We start from the raw sequence: 19,126 nt of genomic DNA, 5'->3' as shown, positions 1-19,126 counted from the left end.
TTAATATAACATGGTGATATCTGAATAGTCTGGTCAGAGTTCTGATACTTGTTTACTGTGTTACAGACTGGAATGCCCCCCGGTGATATGACCTAATAAAAGAGTTTTGTCAATCACACCCAAAGCAGTGAAACAGCCCAGTTATGCAATATTTCACATAGTTACTCACTGAGTCAAACATCTATAACATAAAAGAAATTGTTTGCTTCAGTCAGGAAGAATTGATTAAATGAAGTTAAGAAGTATTACAAACTCCTAAGTACACACTGTTACATAATGTCCTCAAAGGATGAGGTTCTGTGACATGTGTGATAATGAGATATTCATCCACAGGCATACAACATATACACCTATAAATCTAGAGCAATTCTGTAGAGAGTCCTAGCATGTAGTACTATGTAATGAATAAATTTAAAAAAAGATAATTCAATTCCTCGCGATGCTAAATCGGAGAATGCCCATACTCCCGGACTAAACAAGGTGTTCAGTCACAAGAACGGGCATTCTCCATCTAAACTGCCTTGCACGGAGCTAGGTCACAAAACAGCATTGAGGACTGGTTTTGTCAGATTTCTGCTCGCACTCCCCGGAGGGGTGCGTGAAGAAATACTCTAGTCAGGAACAGTATCATGCTGGATTGAATAGCTCCAGGAGCACCCTCCCGACACAATTAAATCCGCACAGTATTGAATTGACCCGAAAGATCATTAACTTCAAGAATAAGGGTCCTATTTAATAATTTGACGTAACCCCTTTTAGTATTTAACAAGCAACGGTAAGCTTATCTTACCCGTTGTTTGTCACTGTACTGCTTACACCATCTATAGATGGTGATAACGATATAGTCCCATTGCCGGCAATGGGAACCCAGCAACAGCCTTTCCAGTTTTAGCAATGCCTTCCAGGCATTGCCAAGTCCCCGTCAGGAGAAACTGTAAAGGGGGGTACTCACGGAGCGATATTCTAAGCAATCTGACTAGATTGCTTAGAATTTAAGCATTATCGCTCTGTATGTACCCCCTACAGCGATAGCGATGCGCAGCCCCGCACATCGCTAGTGCTAGCATGCAGGCCAATCTAGTGGGTCGCTCACTTCACCCGCCATGAGAAATGAGCGGCCCCCCCGTCTGCCCCCGCACGCTCAGCACACATCGTGCTGTGCTAAGCGGTGGGAGAGATGTGTGCTGAGCGGTTCGCTCAGCACACATCTCTCCCACATCGGCCCGTCTATATGGGCCTTAATGCGCATGTGCAGATTAGCCATTGCGCAGGCCACAACAGGCAGCGGCAGACTGCAAGCAAAACCACTCTGAACACACCAGAAAGTTAAATTATGTTACACACAACGGCATATTCGTTAGTATCACTGCGATATAATGAAAAGATACTGCTGGTAATTAGGGTAGTTATTAAATGGGCCCCTAAAGCTTTCAGATCTGAACTATGAAATTAAAAGACATTGTTCAGACTAAAATGTACATTTACAGCAACATAAGTCGTCAAGTATTAACTTTCCAGTTCAAAACAGGCATCTGAAGCTACCGCATCTTAGGACGAGTCCTAATAGGAGATGATAGCTGGTGTCATTTGTGTTACTTGGAAAGCCCTGCTTTTGTATACAACTCAACTACAACCCACAGTGCAATTCTGCATAGCAAGTCTGCCAAACGGTCAGTCACTGTGTCCCTGATGTACCCTCCTCCGAATAATAAAAACTTGAAGCAGCGGAGTGAAAGACATCATTGTGGACTTAAATTAAAGACCTCCAGGCCAAAGTGTTCAATAAAATCAACTATCTATTAGCAGGAACCAAGGGCACAGCTACCATAGGCACATGGGAGTGCAGCTGCAATGGAGTTATATACATTTTTCCCCATTGGGTGATACATAGAGGCACTTATAAACTTTTGCCTTGGGGCCTACAATAGATCTAGTTATGTCCCTGGACTTGCGCATTGTAATGTGGTAAAAAATTAACATAAGGGCACTATACTCTTACATAATATGAAATGGGGCAGTGTAATGTGGCACAGTAGGAAGTGAAGGCACTATAGATTGGCATTATATGAACTGGCATAATGTGAATTGGGGGTACTATGTTGCATAACATGTACTGGAAGCCCTCTAATATGACAATGTGAACTAGGGCAAAACTATGGTTCATAAAATAAACTAGGACACCATTATGGGGCATAAAATTAACAACTGCTGCGGGAAGGCGTCTCTTTAGAAGTACTGGGCCAGGGGCCTCTTCAAAATGTTGCTATGGGGCCCACAAAGTACTTACTACATCCCTGGAAATCACATACTGGTGAAAATGAGGAGAAGAGGTCTCCAAGAGAGGATACGGGATCCAGTCTTTAGGCCGACCACTATTGGTCGACAGGGTTTCTAGGTTGACATGTTCTAGGCAGACACGAGTTTTTCACATTTTTTTTTCTTCTTTTGAACTTTTTCATGCTTCACGATCCACGTGGACTACAATTGGGAACAGTAACCTGTGCTGAGCGCAGCGGTAGCAGAGCGAGGCACCTTCGCGAGCCATGCGAGGGGACACAGTGCACTAATTAGGGTTCCCGGTCACTGTACGGAGAAAACGACACCAAAAAAACTAAAACTCATAACGACCTTTTGACCTGTCGACCTTACATACCACACCCGAGGATACTACTGCAAAACCCACATGTGAACTTTGCGTTTGGGTGATGCACCTGCATCATACTCTCCTGTTGCTCTTTTTTGCAAAGAATACACACAACTCCAGCAGCAGCTGTATATATATATATATATATGGGTATATTCAATTGAAGTCGAAAACTGCCATCTGTCGAAAAGACGTCAGTTTTCGGCTTTTTAAGGTCGAATCCGCAGGGAGATGGGGGACAGCCGCAGGGAAATGGGGGACAGCCGGCGGGCATACAGAGAGTTCAGCGGGCGGGCATACGGGTATACAGGGAGTTCAGCGCTACAGTAGCGCTGCAGCTGGATGTCACTCAGCCGCCCGACCTCACGGCAGCTTCCACTCGGCTCCAGCATGCTGCTGGAGCCGGGTGGAAGCTGCCGTAAGGCCGGGCGGCTGAGTGACATCCTGCTGCAGCACTACTCCGTAGCGCTGATCTCCCTGTAGGCCCGTCGGCTGTCCCCCCGCGGCTCGCCTCCCTTCTCCTCCTCTGCGTCCCATCTAAATTCGACATGAAAAAGTCAAATTTTAGATGGGATTGAATAGGGGTTGTCGGATCCATTCCGACAAATACATGTCGGAATGGATCCGACTTTAATTGAATATACTATAACGCGAGTAGCCTGACAAATTGCCTGACGTTTAATATCTCCAAAAAACTGGATAACTGCAAATGTAATAAAAAGAACAGTGTTCAAGGAAAGCTCACAAGTATTTTATAATTAGTAGTACTGTACATGTTACCTCTTAAAAGGGCTCTACCAGGCAAATGCTAAAATGTATCCGAGTTGCTCCTTTACCACCATAGAGCCACAGAAAGTGCATGCTGAAATGTGTGCCACCTACTGTATATTATGGGGCATAAGATTAACAACTGCTGCGGGCAGGTGTCTCTCTAGAAGCATTGAGACCGGGGCCCCTTCAAAGTGTTGCTATGGGGCCCACAAAGTACCGATTACGCCCCTGGTAGGAAAAGTAGGGCCTAGTTGTAATCACCCCTATTTCGGTCAATGACCAGTCTGCTCTCAAGGGATTGAGGTCCTTAAGAACTTTTATATAAAATATAGCAAGCAGTAAAGTAGGATAAGTTAGTGTCCAGATGTGGGCTTGCAGAGGTAGTGATGAGATAACTGCAGGGGTCACTGACATAAGATGCTGTGGCTCATCAGGAAATGGGCTTGTTTTATTACAATATAAGCAATCCAAAGCATGTTGGGTATGGGTCGTTGGGTCGATCCATCTTAGGCCGACACTCATAAGGTCGACATTGCCATTATGTCAACATGGGCGTTAGGTGGACAGATCAAAAGGTCGACATGAGTTTTCTTACTTTTTTTTTTGGTGTTGTTTTCTCCGTAAAGTGACGGGGAACCCCAATTAGTGGACCGTGTCCCCTCGTATGGCTCGCCATGCTTCGGGCAAGGTGCCTCGCTCTGCTACCGCTGCGCTCAGCATAGGTTACCATTCCCAATTGTTGTCCACGTGGATCGTGAAGCATGAAAAAGTTCAAAAACATTTTTTTTTTTAAATAAATTTTAAAAACCTCATGTCAACCTAGAACATGTCGACCTAGAAACCCTGTCGACCAATAGTGGTTATCGTTCCAAATCGTAGTCCACGTGGATTGTTAAGTATGAAAAAAATCCAAAAAATGATTTAAAAAAAAAAAAAAAAAGAAAAAAAAAAAAAAAAAAAACTCATGTAGACATTTTGATCTGTCGACCTAATGCATGTTGACCTAATGGCAATGTCAACCTTCAGTGGTCAACCCAATGAGTGTCGATCTAACGACCGTATCCCAGCATGGTATATATGTTACTTAGAAATTCCATCCATATACATTAAACAATGATTGTACTTTTCCTGTATGGTTTTGCTGATGTATTATTCGCAGTTAATAATTACCATAAAGAGTTGGATTAGCTAGAAAATACATATGTTAATAAGGTCATGCATATCTCCTCATTAGATCTATAAAACGCATCACTAAAATTCAGAACTGAAAAATAAAATACACATTACATAAATGTGCACTAGATGCTATAAAACGTATCTAATGCCCCTTTCACACTTACATGGAACAAATACACGCATCAACCCATTCTGTATGTGTGAAAGCAAAGCAACTTGTGACTAAGTCCCAGGTCTACGAGCCTGCTCCAGACCAGGGTCGCCAACATGAGAGCCGGGAATTTGCCAGTTTGCTAGATCCGGCAAATTCACGGGTCGCATATCTTAAAGCGGCATTAGAGAAAAAGAATGCAATTCCATTATGTGCGCTCTAAACTTTCTTAATTCAGAATTTTATGGCCTAATGCAGAAAATCTCTTGCAGAAGGCTAATTGGCGCTGCAGATCTAACCTTTATGTACCAAACTCAAAATTTGGCCTCATTAGTTCACATCATATTCAGATAGTGTAAACTGCTTTAACGCTATGACGGGTTACTCACAGGTGAGAGATCTTCCAATCCCTCTCCTTAAGCCTCCATATGGCTCTGATTCCGGCAATTGATACTGTGCACACGAGCAGTGTCATATTCCCCAGATGAGACACTAACAAACGTGATAGACTACTCCAAAATGTCAGGGAAGTAACTCGTATGGACAGCCGTTATTGCTGCGGATGTCCCTGCTAATTACATTTTGTACATAGTGGAGATATCTTCTTTAAACATGAAAATATCTGCCACGATCAGTGCTGAAAGTAAGGTGGTACGGGGTGGTACAGTGTACCATTAAGAAATATGGTGGTGGTACCACCAGCCCACAGCTGGGGCATAATTTATAATGGGCATTTTTGTAAAATGGTGTCAGTGGCATAAATGTGTGTGGCATAATATGTAATGGGCATTATGGTGTTTGGCATAATGTATAAGGGGCATTATGGTGTGTGGCATAATGTGGCCATGTCCCTATTGTCATATAGCCACTCCTCTAGTTTTGTGTGACCACGCCCATTTTTACTATCAGTACCACTAAGAAAAAATGTCTACTTGCACCACTGATAAGGATTAATTATACATAGGCCCCTTGATGCACTAATAGCAAAACTTCTGTTAACCACTTGCCTGGCGTGGCTGCATCAGATGCGACCATGCCAGCAAGTGTTTTATCTGACCTGGTCGCAAAGGATGCGACCAGTCAGATTAACAGTGATACCAGCACCTCCGCTGCTGCTCTCAGGGGGACCAGAAAGTCCTTCTGCCTCCCTGCACCCTCCCCCAGTGTTGCCGTGCTACCGATCACGGCCGATCAGTCAGCATGGCAGGACGCCCCACCCAGCGGCTGCAGACAATGGCAGCCGCTGGGAAAGTGTAAAACAACCCCCCCAAATCATCTTCAGAATCCCCCCCCCCCCTCCCGTGCGGTCGCGATGTTACCGATGTTTGAGAAAACCAGTATTTTATTTATTTTTAATTTTGGATAAGGTTAAATTAATGTTCTTCACTAATACAAAAAATTATTAAATGATATATATATATATATATATATATATATATATATATATATACATACATACATATACACACACATATACATACACACACACACATATATACACAGTTTTTGGGAGAAAATAAAAAACATCAGTTAAGTGGTTAATGTGTTGGATAAAATGTATAAAAAGGTAGCAGACACCTAAATCCAGTTGCAATGGAGATCACATAAGTAGATTTATTTTAGAGGCCAATGATACATGAAGCCATTGATAGGCCCAGTTTTCTGAGCTAGTCCGCATTTGCTATAACTGCACCAGTGTAATTTATTTCTCAATACCACACACTGCCATATACTGTACATTAATAGGGGGATATTCAATCTGCCCGCAACGATTGCGGGTGTAAAGTGATGCCACCGGGGGCTACCCAATTAGCCCTGATAAGCTGACGCGTGCCGCGGCTTATGGGGGATTTTGCGGAGGCAGGCGAAGCAAAATGCCCGATAACAGCCCCGTTTTCATCCGAAAACAGGGCTATGTCACCCTAAAAAACACAAGTTTCACTGAACCTGTGTGTTTACGGGTGTAACTGCACTCGTTACCGGCCAAGCTAATTAAATAGCCCAACTGCAGCACCGGAAGAAACATCGAGGGTTTCTACTCCCGATGTCTCTTCGGAGGCAAATTGAATATCCCCCATAGTATTTAACATGTTAGTTTTTGAATACTAAGTAAAACATTTGAGCCGTTCTAATGATAACTTCTCATAAAAGTTTATAAGATAATACACTGGCCTACTTTTTGGCCGAGCATTATTGTGGTTCTTTTATTTTCAAAGCCCCAGTGTCTGCAGTGCTATAAAAGGATTATACATTTGACAGATCATAATTACATTACAGTGTAAACTGATGAATCTAGGAACAACCTACAAGATCAACTTAAATATTTGTGGTGCTTAGGATTTTAATGCAATATATTTAATATAATTAAATCCCATATTTGCAGTGTGTAAGTAACATTGATAGATCTCATTAATGAGGAAACCATCTCAATATTAGTCAGGCTCTGAGCAAATTCACTCCTCAGTCAGGGGGTCATTCCGAGTTGATCGCTCGCTACAGATTTTCGCAGCGCAGGGATTACGGCAGAATGGGGCTAATCTGTGCATGCACCGCAATGCGCAGGCGCATCGTACAAGTACAAAGAGCTTTGTGGTTTTGCACAGGTTCTAACGACGCTTCCATTCGCACTGGCAGACACAAGGAGATTGATAGGAAGTGATAGGAAGTTTCTGGGTATCAACTGACCGTTTTCTGGGAATGTTTGGAAAAACACAGGCGTGGCCAGGCGTTTGCTGGGCGGGTATCTGACGTCAATACCGGGACCTTCGTCGCAGCAATCATCACACAGTATAAGTAACTACAGGGCTTGTCTTGTTCTGCACAAAATGCGTTTGTAGCCGCTCTGCTGCACAGGCGCTCGCACTCCTGCAAAGTGAAAATACACTCCCCCGTCGGCGGCGACTATGCGTTTGCACGGCTGAGCTAAAAAGTAGCTAGCGAGCGATCCACTTGGAATGAGGGCCTCTGTGCGACAACTATAAAAACATCCTGGTCACAAATATAATTTGCATGCACACATTTCAGACACGATATGTGGGTATACAACCTCATAGCATTTAAGATGAATTTAAATAAGAATCACTATATTTCATATGCAGTATTAGAAGAGCACAACAATGGGGGGCAGGTGCAAAGCTTATAAACATACAGTATTACACATATTACATAGTGGTTAAAAGGCAGCCAAACTATGATGGGCAAATCTAACCATATGTCAAAAACTAAAAATTGGTGATAACCTCATTCACCCCAAACAGATCCCCTCCCCAAAACCATATCCTGTATTTATTATGGAAAATGTTCTGATCTACAGTAAGTGTACTGTGATTAGACTAATGGACAGCAAATGTGAATGGGTATAGGTTAGCAAATCTTAAACTTGGATCCCTGCGACTTTTCTGTGTACATTGTACATTATTATATATCCAACAATTTTGTTTAAATGTTAAACTTTCACAAGTGGAACAAACTTTTGACACTTATCAAACTCCAGCACTTAGTGTATAAATAACCAATGATCAAATAGTATCACTTGGAAAACCAATTCCTGCTACCGATAAAACGCAAGAATAAATAAAAGGACACAGCCGAGGAGCGGATTCCAGCGCAGGTCACACTGCTGCCCGACTACCCCTCCTGTAATACAATACAGCCGTACAGCGCCAGGAACACTAGCATAACTCACACAGCAATAATGTAGCTAATGGTGGCTGCTCTACTGCCTTCACCTACACAGAGCCGGCAGTGTACCATCAGCACCGAGCAGTGTGCGATGTACGCCGTGCAGTACGGCCGGTAGTGTGCCAGGTGATGTATACAGGGCAGTGCAGCAGCCGGTAGTGTACATATACAGCGAAGCAGCAGCGATGTGCCCCGGGTCCCATGCCCCGACTGTACCTGTCTCTCGGGTCTATCCAGCTGGTGGTCCTGTTGCTGTGATCAATGTAATAGATTTTGCCATCCACGTCCCTGGCCTCCTCCCAGCCCTCTGGCAGGGGTAACTCCTTCCGTAGCATCTCCGGAGCGGGTTATATCCCCCATAAAGTCCCCCCAGAGGTGGCGGCGAGGAGTCCGTGTGGCCGGCGGGGCGATGAGCCGGGATCCCCTACACGCCACACACAGGCGCTTCCCCGGCAGGAAAGTTGCTCTGGGCGATCAACAAGTGCGCGGCGGCGGCGGGGAAGCGGGCGGGCTGCATGTCCCTGGGAGCCCAGCTGTCCATCCCCGGCCCCGGGGACCGAGCACTGCCCCCAGCCGGCGGGCGTCACTACACGTGGGATCCCCTGATGCCGGTCACCCCAGAGCCTGCTCCGGGCAGCGCGATCACTCTCCGGCCACTAGGAAGAAGCTGCAGGACACGGTGCCCGTGCGGGATCCTCCATGTCCCCAACACCGTGTAGTGTATATACGCTGCGGCCGGTACTGCACGGTGACAGCGCCGGGGGTACGGGAGAGACCGGGACCGCTGGGCTATTTTAGGGGCTTCCGGGCCGGTGCCTTAAAGGGGACGCGCTGAGCACTGTGAGCAGCCTCTGCCCCGTGATCTCCCGGCTGCAGCCGCTCTGACACTCCGGCGCTACGTCATCCAGGTGATTACTGTAATACAGGTAATAGAGCTGCACTGCAGGACGCTACTGTAATACAGGTAATAGAGCTACACGGCAGGGCGCTACTGTAATACAGGTAATAGACCTGCACGTATAGAGCTCCTGTAAATGCAAGAATAATGAGGCACATGACACAGATGGTGGTTCCCCCCGCCTCCCCCTTCCCTCTCTTTCTCTCTGTAAGGATGAGGCATGATCAGCACTCACAGCACAGCAGCCAGGGATCACACTGTGTAATATCACAGTATCTATCTGGGAGATTCAGGGCACCAGCTGCTGTATAAACATACAGAATAGATAAAATGTCATAAAAACTGGAGCATTGTCTGGAGTTTGCCAAAACGCCATGCTTATAGCTGCATTATAGTCCTTGCCTAAATAGTACAGAAAGTATTTTTATATGTACAATTTTTTTTTATTTTTTCAGGGGGGGGGGGGTGGCTGCTGCGCTGCCTAGGTTTATAATGTTTCATTTATGTTACATTGTATTTATAAAATACTAATTACCAGCCACTAAAAATGATGAAACAACGTAACAGTAATGTCAGTGCCGGTGGCTGTGCTCGCCTGTACAGAACATCACTAGCATTGCTCCATCGGATGCTATCTAGTGGCCATCGGCGCACAAAACTCTTGAGTACCCCCTCTCCCCATAGAGATGAGGAGCAGCGTTAGCGTTTTCTTATATAGGATATTAAATGTGCAGGCTTGATGCTGTACAACAAAAAGTGTTCAGAAGAGTAGCTATACTGAGTTATTCTAGCAAAACAATAGCACTAAGGGCCTGATTCAGCATGGGTTGTAGTTGTGCGACAAATTGCACAACTACAACCCTTTACACTGACATGCAGGGGGACGCCCAGCACAGGGCAAGTCCACCCTGCATGCCGGGTCCTCCCTCTCCGCTAACATGCGAGCACTTCGCTAAGCAGCAAAACACTCACATGATAAGGGTAGCAGGGCCGTAATTGGGGGGGGGGGGGGGGGCTAAGAAGGCATGCGCCCCGGGTGTTAGATTTGAGGGGGTGCCAAGGAGTTACAGAGGAGCAGGGGGGGGGGGTTCCAACCAGCAGTGCTGTGCTGCTCCTGTGAGACACCAGACAGCTCCCAGGGCAATGTTTCTGACCCACCTGTCTGCCCGCAGCTGTCTCCGGCGCTGTGCAGGTGAGCTCCAGTACCTGGGATCTCTCCTATGCCTGCTACTGTCTTAAACTCTCTTCTTTGCCATGCAGTGCTGCGACTAGCGTGTGGTGCACTGTACAAGCTATAGAAGCGCACTGTGCTCCCAGTTAGCAGTATCAACCTCCACTTTGCCTCCCAGATGGGGGGATTTGGTGTAGCTTATAGGGTATATAGCTTATAGGTGTAGTAATGTATTGCAGTATATAGGGGCACGTAGTGCACTGATGTGGTGTAGCATATAAGGGGATGTAGTGTAGTGATGTGGTGTAGCATATAGGGTATGTAGTGCAGTGCATAGGGGCATGTAGTGCAGTGATGTAGTTCAGCGTGTAGGGGATGTAGTATAGTGATGTAGTGCAGTGGATAGGGGATAGGGGAATGTAGTGGAGTGATGAAGTGTTATTATATAGTGCAATGTATGGGGACACACAAAGGAGCATGTAGTTGAACACGCTGGTAGGGCATGTGACGCTTAGGGCATTTGAGGCACATAGGGGAATATTGTCCAATAGTATCTTCTTTTTTCGCATTTTTTGATAATATGATTATTTTAGTCTGACAGAGTTTGTTTTTGTTTGTTTTTTTTGGGAGAGGGGAGACAATTTTCTGCCTTGCCCCGGGTGACGAAAATCCTAGTTTCGGCCCTGAGGGTAGCCCCTACGGCAGATGGAGGACTGCCATGTTTTGGGTCCCATCAGCTGCGTGTGAACATCACCCAGCCACCGCAGCCCACCCGGCAAATGGTCTGGACACGCCTGTGTTGTCTGGACCGCGCCTGCCCAATGCCGCCCCCTAAATGCTGCATCAACTCCCGCTCCACAAACGTGCAGTCAGGCAGAGGCGTTCGCATATGTGAGATGCTGTTGCATCTCACTGTGTGCGCACGCGCGGTGAGGTTTCTGTGCATGGACACAATGCAGAAGGAATGTTGATGCGTTCCATGCGGAATCGGGCCTTCAATACATTAGTAATTTGGTAGAAGTGGATTGACCAATTAATAAAAATCATCTAAAGTGTAGGCATGTTATACATCAATTTCCACTCACTGGGGACAATTCAATTGGCAGCAATGGCCCTGAAGTGGCATAAAAATGGAGGCATTTTGCAATCAACTAAGCCAATTTTCCATCCGAGATGTGCAGTAAAACTGGCAATAGTGATGTACTGTAACATATTCTACCATAACGTGCACGGCCTCCCTGACCCTCCCATCACACAGAATTGAATACGAGTTACTGACATTCAGGAACAAAATGTGGACAGTGGCATATACCATTGGGTGCAACTGAAAAGTAAAAAGTGAGAATAGTCCATTTGCTTACAAGTTGTCTGGCAAGGATAGTGTCTATTGTAGTTATTCTGTCCATGAGACACCCCAATCACCTATTCCCTAGCGGCTACATGCCATACTGTGTCTGAGACACTCCGAGCGCTGTACCATAGTCTTTTTCTTTCAATTTTTCATCTTATTTGCATCGCAAACGCAGCAAAACACCACTCGCAGTATAATAGAGACGCTGTGCTGCGACTATAGCCACACAGGATTTAGGGGGTCATTCCGAGTTGTTCGCTCGCTAGCAGTTTTTAGCAGCCGTGCAAATGCATTGCCGCCGCCCACTGGGGAGTATATTTTCGCTTTGCAGAAGTGCGAACGCTTGTGCAGCAGAGCGCCTGCAAAATCTTTTTGTGCAAAACAAGACCAGCCCTGTAGTTAATCTTCATGTGCGTTGAATCTAATGACGGTGGGACGGCTTTTGACGTCACACACCCGCTCAGCGTTTGCCAAGACATGCCTGCGTTTTCCCCGACACACCTGCGTTTTTCTAAGCACTCCCTAAAAACGGTTGGTTGACACCCAGAAACTCCCACTTCATGTCAATCTTCCTGCGTTGTGCCATGCGGCTGAAAGCTTCTCTAGAACCTGTGCAAAACCACAAAGGACTTTGTACCCGTACATCATGAGTGTGCATTGCGGTGCATACGCATGTGCAAAAATGCAGATTTTTAGCCTGATCGCTGCACTGCAAACAACGGCAGCTAGCGATCAACTCAGAATGACACTCTTAGTTTGAAAAACATCTGACAAATGTCGCATATCAAACTGATGAGGGCCAGCTAGCAATGTAGTTTTGTTGCCCTAAGTATTATTAATGCAAATAAGTTGCACATTTTGAGAGAAAAACACTCGGCGCAGCCAAGTCAGCCAGGACCTGGTCTATTTGCGACTAGAGCTACAGTGTATGAGTGAGGACACATCTGTAACCTCTTTCAAACTTCGCTTTCAAGGAGAGCTGGGCATGGGATAAAGAATAGTCAAGGGGCATCCCTGCCTCTGTTATCGTTTGTTATAACGCAAAAGGTGGCAGGTATCATGGGACAAAATGAAATTAGCCCCTAAGCAGTAAATACTGGGATGTTACTGGACCGGCCCAGGTGACTTTACCACGCTTCCGGGGGCTGGGGGGGGGACTCACACCAGTTAGTTACCGTGGCAGAGGCAGGGATTCAATCACGGATACCGTAATCATGGAAGGATCTGTACTGAAGGGGGGGGGGGGGGGGGGTCATTCCGAGTTGATTGTAGCTGTGCTAAATTTAGCACAACTACGATCAGGAACACAGACATGCGGGGGGACGCCCAGCATGTCAGTCCCTGCCCCGTCACTGAAGTACAAAAGCATCGCACAGCAGTGATGCTTTTGTACTTCAGGAGTAGCTCACGGCCAGCGCAGCTTTTGCGCACTGGCCGGGAGCTACTCATCGCTACCCGGCTCGCAGCGGCTGCGTGTGATGTCACGTAGCTGCTGCGGCCCGCCCCCTTCACGGTCCAGCCATGTCTGCATTGGCCGGACCATGCCCACAAAATGGCAGCCAAACACCGCCGTGCCGCCCCCTCCTGCCCAGCGACCGCCTCTGCCTGTCAATCAGGCAGAGGCAATCGCTAGGCAATGATAGGCAGCAGCTGTCAGCCATGCGCCGGTGCACAGCGGCACTAGCACATGCGCAGTTCTGACCTGATCGCTGCGCTGCGATAAGCTGCAGCAAGCAATCAGGTCAGAATGACCCCCTTGGACCAGTGCTTTTTAATATCTTTATTGGTGGCATTGCAAATGGCTTTAAAGGGAAAGTATGCTTTTTTGTATGTAACAGGGTAGACACACCAGGTGGGGTAAAACAAATGATTGATGATCTAGGTAGACAAGAGGAATGGTCAAGAGTGTGACAGTTTAATGCCAAAAAATGCAAAATCATGCACTTGGGTCTCAAAAATCCTAAGGCTAAATATAGTATTAATGGCACTATACTGGAAACTACTGAGGAGGAAAGGGATCTAGGAGTCACTATTTCAGATCACTTAAAGGCAGGTAAGCAATGTAACAAGGCAATGAGGAAGGCTAGTCAGATGCTTGGCTGCATTGGGAGGGGAATCAGCAGCAGAAAGAAAGAAGTAATAATGCCACTGTACAGGTCATTGGTACGACCTCATCTAGAATACTGTATTCAGTTCTGGAGGCCATATCTTCTAAAGGATATTAATACATTAGAGACTGTATAGAGGCAAGAGACTGTTTGGTCTTTCTGGGGCACACTTTGGTCGTAATACGATGAAAAAAGTTTATTTTTTTTTTATAGAGAATATAATAAAAATTCATATTTAATGCTGTCATATTAAAATTTCAATTTCAGAACGATAAAAAAAAAATATTATTACATAAGTGACTCCCAGTGTTTCTTCCAGTAGTTATTAATATGTACAATCAAAGTCGTATATGTTGCACCAAATTGTGCATCATAGCATGAAGAAGACACCTTTGGAGTGAATAATGATCAATGTAATGTTAATCAGAGCGACAATCTCTTGTGTTTTGTTCTTCTACCTGAGACGATCAGGTGAACAAGCCCTCCGAGCGAAACGTACATCCACTTCCGGCTCGGCACTGTGCTTCCACTAACACGGACATGGAGCACGGGAGGCTGTATCCTCTCGCTGGCGCATTGGCCTGCATCCTATACAGCGTCCCGGCAGGAAAGGAACATAGCGCCGCAGCACAGCACATCTCTCTGGGCACAGAGTCCCACCGAATCCCGGCGGGCACCGCCGACGGCTACCCACACTCCCGCAGTTACAGGTGTGCATCCGGTCGGACACTCAGGTGTGCGCCCGGACAATATCATTCCTATATTGCAATAGCTGGATAACAACTGATAGAAGTATATGGATTCCACAAATGTATTTCATGCATAGTAAGGTGGTGGGATATCAGCGTCTATTTTAAGAGTTTGAATAAACGGATTTAAGGTGCTGAACCATCATAGTGAGGACCGTGACTGCTACCAGGGACTACACAATATCAGCAGACTATCAGGCATACCTGTTGATATATTTTGGGTTCAGATTTTCCAAAGTACATGTTGGTTGTGATCAAATCAACCTGTCAGGATTTATTTCAAATGCACTGTTTTCTTTCTGCAACTCAATCATATAATTAAGTATCCTGTCTTTTGGATCAATAATGTGTGGTTAAACTTTCTGGATTCTTATATTTATGTATTTCTATGTGACAGAGAGATCTATATAATCGGCTGAATACATTCATATATCATTTTTAGTGCAGCCTAATTATGCATGTTGCTCTCTGTATGTGATAGATACAATTGCTCTTTTCTTTACTTGAAGAATTTGCAACACTTTCACCTTTGGGATACATAGTCTGCTGATGTGGTATTACTACAGACTAAAGGCCCATACACACTGGGCGATTTTGAGCTGAAAGTAGATCACTTTTGGTGTGTTGAGCTGCTTTCAGCTCAAAGCCGCCCAGTGTGCTTCATCGCTGGCGGCCGCCGTTCATCTACTGGTATTACCAGTAGATGAACGTTGGGGTGAGCGGCTTTCGATAGCGTCCTGCTATGGAAAGCTGCTCACCTCCGCTGGCATCGCTGGGCAAGGGGGAAAATAGCTCAGTGTATATGCACTGAGCGCTTTTCAGCCCAGCGATGTCAGCGATCATTGCTGTGCATACACGCTGGGCAAAAACACCCAGTGTGTATGCACCTTAAGTATCATTTATCTTGTAATAGACTATAAGGATGTAAGTGCATTTTTCAAGGAATGGTAAACCGATTTTTCCCCTCCCCCTTCTTTTGTTTACAATGACACGTTACAACTAGCACCTTGTGATTTGAAGGATCTGATATTTATTACCTTGAATTTTTTCTGACAATTTGATTCACTAAATACAAAATTAGTTTATACTTTTCTCTATAACTCTTCAATTTCACACTCTCTCATCCAGTATATGGTTGTGCTCTGCAATGTTGATCAAACAACAGAGACTTCCCACTGGACAGCAGAAGTGTAAAACTTATCTTCTCAATGGCCCTCATTCCGAGTTGATCGGTCACAAGGCGAATTTAGCAGAGTTACACACGCTAAGCCGCCGCCTACTGGGAGTGTATCTTAGCATCTTAAAATTGCGACCGATGTATTCGCAATATTGCGCTCACAAACTACTTAGCAGTTTTAGAGTAGCTCCAGACTTACTCTGCCTGTGCGATCAGTTCAGTGCTTGTCGTTCCTGGTTTGACGTCACAAACACACCCAGCGTTCGCCCAACCACTCCCCCGTTTCTCCGGCCACTCCTGCGTTTTTTCCGGAAACGGTAGCGTTTTCAGCCACACTCCCATAAAACGGCCAGTTTCCGCCCAGTAACACCCATTTCCTGTCAATCACATTACGATCGCCGGAGCGATGAAAAAGCTGTGAGTAAAAATACTTTCTTCATAGCAAAGATACTTGGCGCAGTCGCAGTGCGAATATTGCGCATGCGCACTAAGCGGAATTTCACTGCGATGCGATGAAAAATACCGAGCGAACGACTCGGAATGAGGGCCAATGTCTCTAATTCTTGTCCTCCACATTGATCCAGTGCTTCATTTTTCTGTGTGTGTGTGTGTATATATATATATATATATATATATATATACACACACACACACACACACACACACACACACACACACACACACACACACACACACACTTTTTCAACATACACTCTGTCATCCAATACAGGTAATATAGGTGACTATCAGTGACGCTTATCCATCTTCTACAGTCACACCACACTGGTTATGCCTGATCCCATCTGATCTTGGAAGCCAAGCAGTGTTGGGCCTGATCAGTACCGGAAAGGGGGACCTTCTGGGAATATCGAGTACTGTAGAATGACATAGGCTGAACTACCAAAACACCTGGGAAAGCAGAAGTGTACCTTACTTTTTTCAATACCAATAAAATAGGTGTATGACACTCTCTCATTGCTCATTCGATGGCAACAGATGAGCGAAAGCAGAAGGGTCTGGTATTCTCTCTGTCTTTCTGATTCTCATGTTTCATTGTGATCTTCAACATTAATTCACACAAACTTCACTTCTAACATATATCAACACAGAATTCAATACGAATAGGTACTAATAACATAAGAGCTGCTGATCGATGATAAGAACAGACCCAGGTTTTGTTCTAAGCATGTGATACTTCAATGAATTTTATATGTTATTGATAGAAAAACAAAACACAAGAGATTGTCGCTCTAATTAACATTACCTTGATCATTATTCACTCCAAAGGTGTCTTCTTCATGCTATGATGCACAATTTGGTGCAACATATACGACTTTGATTGTACATATTAATAACTATTGGAAGAAACACTGGGAGTCACTTATTTAATAATATTTTATTATGTTTTCTCATACGTCCTAGAGGATGCTGGGGACTCCGTAAGGACCATGGGGTATAGACGGGATCCGCAGGAGACATGGGCACGCTATAAGACTTTGAATGGGTGTGATTTGAATGGGTGTGAACTGGCTCCTCCCTCTATGCCCCTCCTCCAGACCTCCGTTAGACTCTGTGCCCAGGAGTGACTGGACACACACTAGGGGAGCTCTACAGAGTTTCTCTAAAGACTTTATTGTTAGATTTTTTATTTTCAGGGAGACCTGCTGGCTACAGGCTCCCAGCATCGTGGGACTGAGGGGAGAGAAGTCAGACCTACTTCTTCTTAGTTCAAGGGCTCTGCTTCTTAGGCTACTGGACACCATTAGCTCCAGAGGGTTCGATCACTTGGTGCACCTAGCTGCTTGTTCCCGGAGCCGCGCCGTCATCCCCCTCACAGAAGCCAGAAGAAAGAAGCCGTGTGAGTATTAGAAGAACAGAAGGCTTCAGATGGCAGAAGACTTCAGTAATGGAGGTAAGCGCAGCGCTCCATTGTCCCACACACCAACGGCACTCACAGGGTGCAGGGCGCTGGGGGGGAGCGCTCTGGGCAGCAGTTACTGAGGGTCTCTTTTAACTGGCAAGAACACATATTCAGGCCCCGGGCACCGTTTACAATACCCCCGCCAGTATACAGCAGCGGTCGAACTGCGCGCCATTGCTCCCACACGCCAACGGGTTCACATGGGTGCAGGGCGCAGGGAGGGGGGCACCCTGGACAGCAATATATGTATTGTTTGAGTAGGTTTATAGTGCGCGAACACTATATACGGTCCCCTGCCTGCATATAAAAACTATATTATAATAGGGCTGAAGCGCGCAAGAAGGGGCGGGGCTTAGCCCTCACAACAGTGTTCAGCGCCATTTTCTCTCTGTCCCCGCCAAAAATGTGTACAGTGCAAACGGGGGGGCACCGTATTTTTTGTGTTACATTGAGGGAAATATAGCACTATTTTTTTAGAAATGGGCATGTAATCATTGTTGTGCATATTTTCTCTGTGTGTTCCCTGTCCGATATACCCACTATAGTCCACATGTGTCGACACGCGTGAGTGCTCTGTCACAAACAGCTATGGGGATCACTGTCGGCTTTGCCGACGCCTGTTGGTACTTGATACAGAGTCAACAGGTCGGTAGTTGTATGCTTGTCAAAAGTAAACACTGTATGGGAGACACAGTAGTATGTGGGTGACCCTGTCGGCCCCAACTGTTATTACTGGGTGTAAATTAACATGCTGTAACTGCCTTATACCTGTATATATATTTATATGTATATGTATGGTACGGTTCCATGGGCCTGTAGCTCGAGCACAGACATGGTAGTATATGTGGGGGAGTGTTATTAAAATTATTTATGTATACTTCCCTCGGACCCCTCGGGGTCGCAAGAATGTTATTTTGCCTGGTTACTACTCCCTGCTGTCGACGAATACTAGGTTTTCTGTCGACCATAAGGTTTCCTGTTAGATCCACAATTGGGGCATTCAGTACATGGTTATACACATTCAGAACACATTAATGTCACTAAGGACCCGACGGTTCCGGACAATTCGCTTATATGTATGTTTTTATATATATATATATATATATATATATATATATACAGAGCCGGATTAAGGGGGGTGCCAAGGGGGTCAGTACCTCGGGCCCCCCTGGCATAGGGGGCCCCCCAGCCGAAGCTGCTCTGCACCGCTCTGGTGCTGCTGTTACCTCTGCCCTGTATCAGCCGCTGACCCGTGAGGAGTGGGGAGGGAGCCACATGAAACAGCCGCAAGCGGGACATCACACACCCGCTGGCAGCTCGGAATCCTC

At 45.7% G+C, this 19,126-nt stretch overlaps 1 protein-coding gene and 1 pseudogene across 3 annotated transcripts in view; one reads left to right on the top strand and one right to left on the bottom strand.

Annotated features, from left to right (window-relative positions):
• WWC1 (WW and C2 domain containing 1) overlaps positions 1–9,440 on the bottom strand; it is a 389,991-nt gene extending 380,551 nt beyond the window's left edge. The window contains exon 1 of one of the 3 annotated variants that reach the window (XM_063928228.1): positions 8,640–9,440. In XM_063928228.1, the coding sequence (XP_063784298.1) occupies positions 8,640–8,758 (119 nt within the window). In that variant the 5' untranslated portion in view covers positions 8,759–9,440. The remainder of the gene's footprint in view (positions 1–8,639) is intronic. The other 2 variants (XM_063928229.1, XM_063928230.1) reach the window with 2 other exon arrangements.
• A 7,202-nt stretch (positions 9,441–16,642) lies between these two features.
• LOC134937910 (5S ribosomal RNA) lies at positions 16,643–16,761 on the top strand (annotated as a pseudogene).
• The last annotated feature ends 2,365 nt before the right edge of the window (positions 16,762–19,126 follow it).

Source organism: Pseudophryne corroboree, chromosome 6 (genome assembly GCF_028390025.1).
Source record: "Pseudophryne corroboree isolate aPseCor3 chromosome 6, aPseCor3.hap2, whole genome shotgun sequence".
Classification (NCBI taxonomy): Eukaryota; Metazoa; Chordata; class Amphibia; order Anura; family Myobatrachidae; genus Pseudophryne; species Pseudophryne corroboree.
This window is presented reverse-complemented; position numbering and strand designations above follow the sequence as displayed.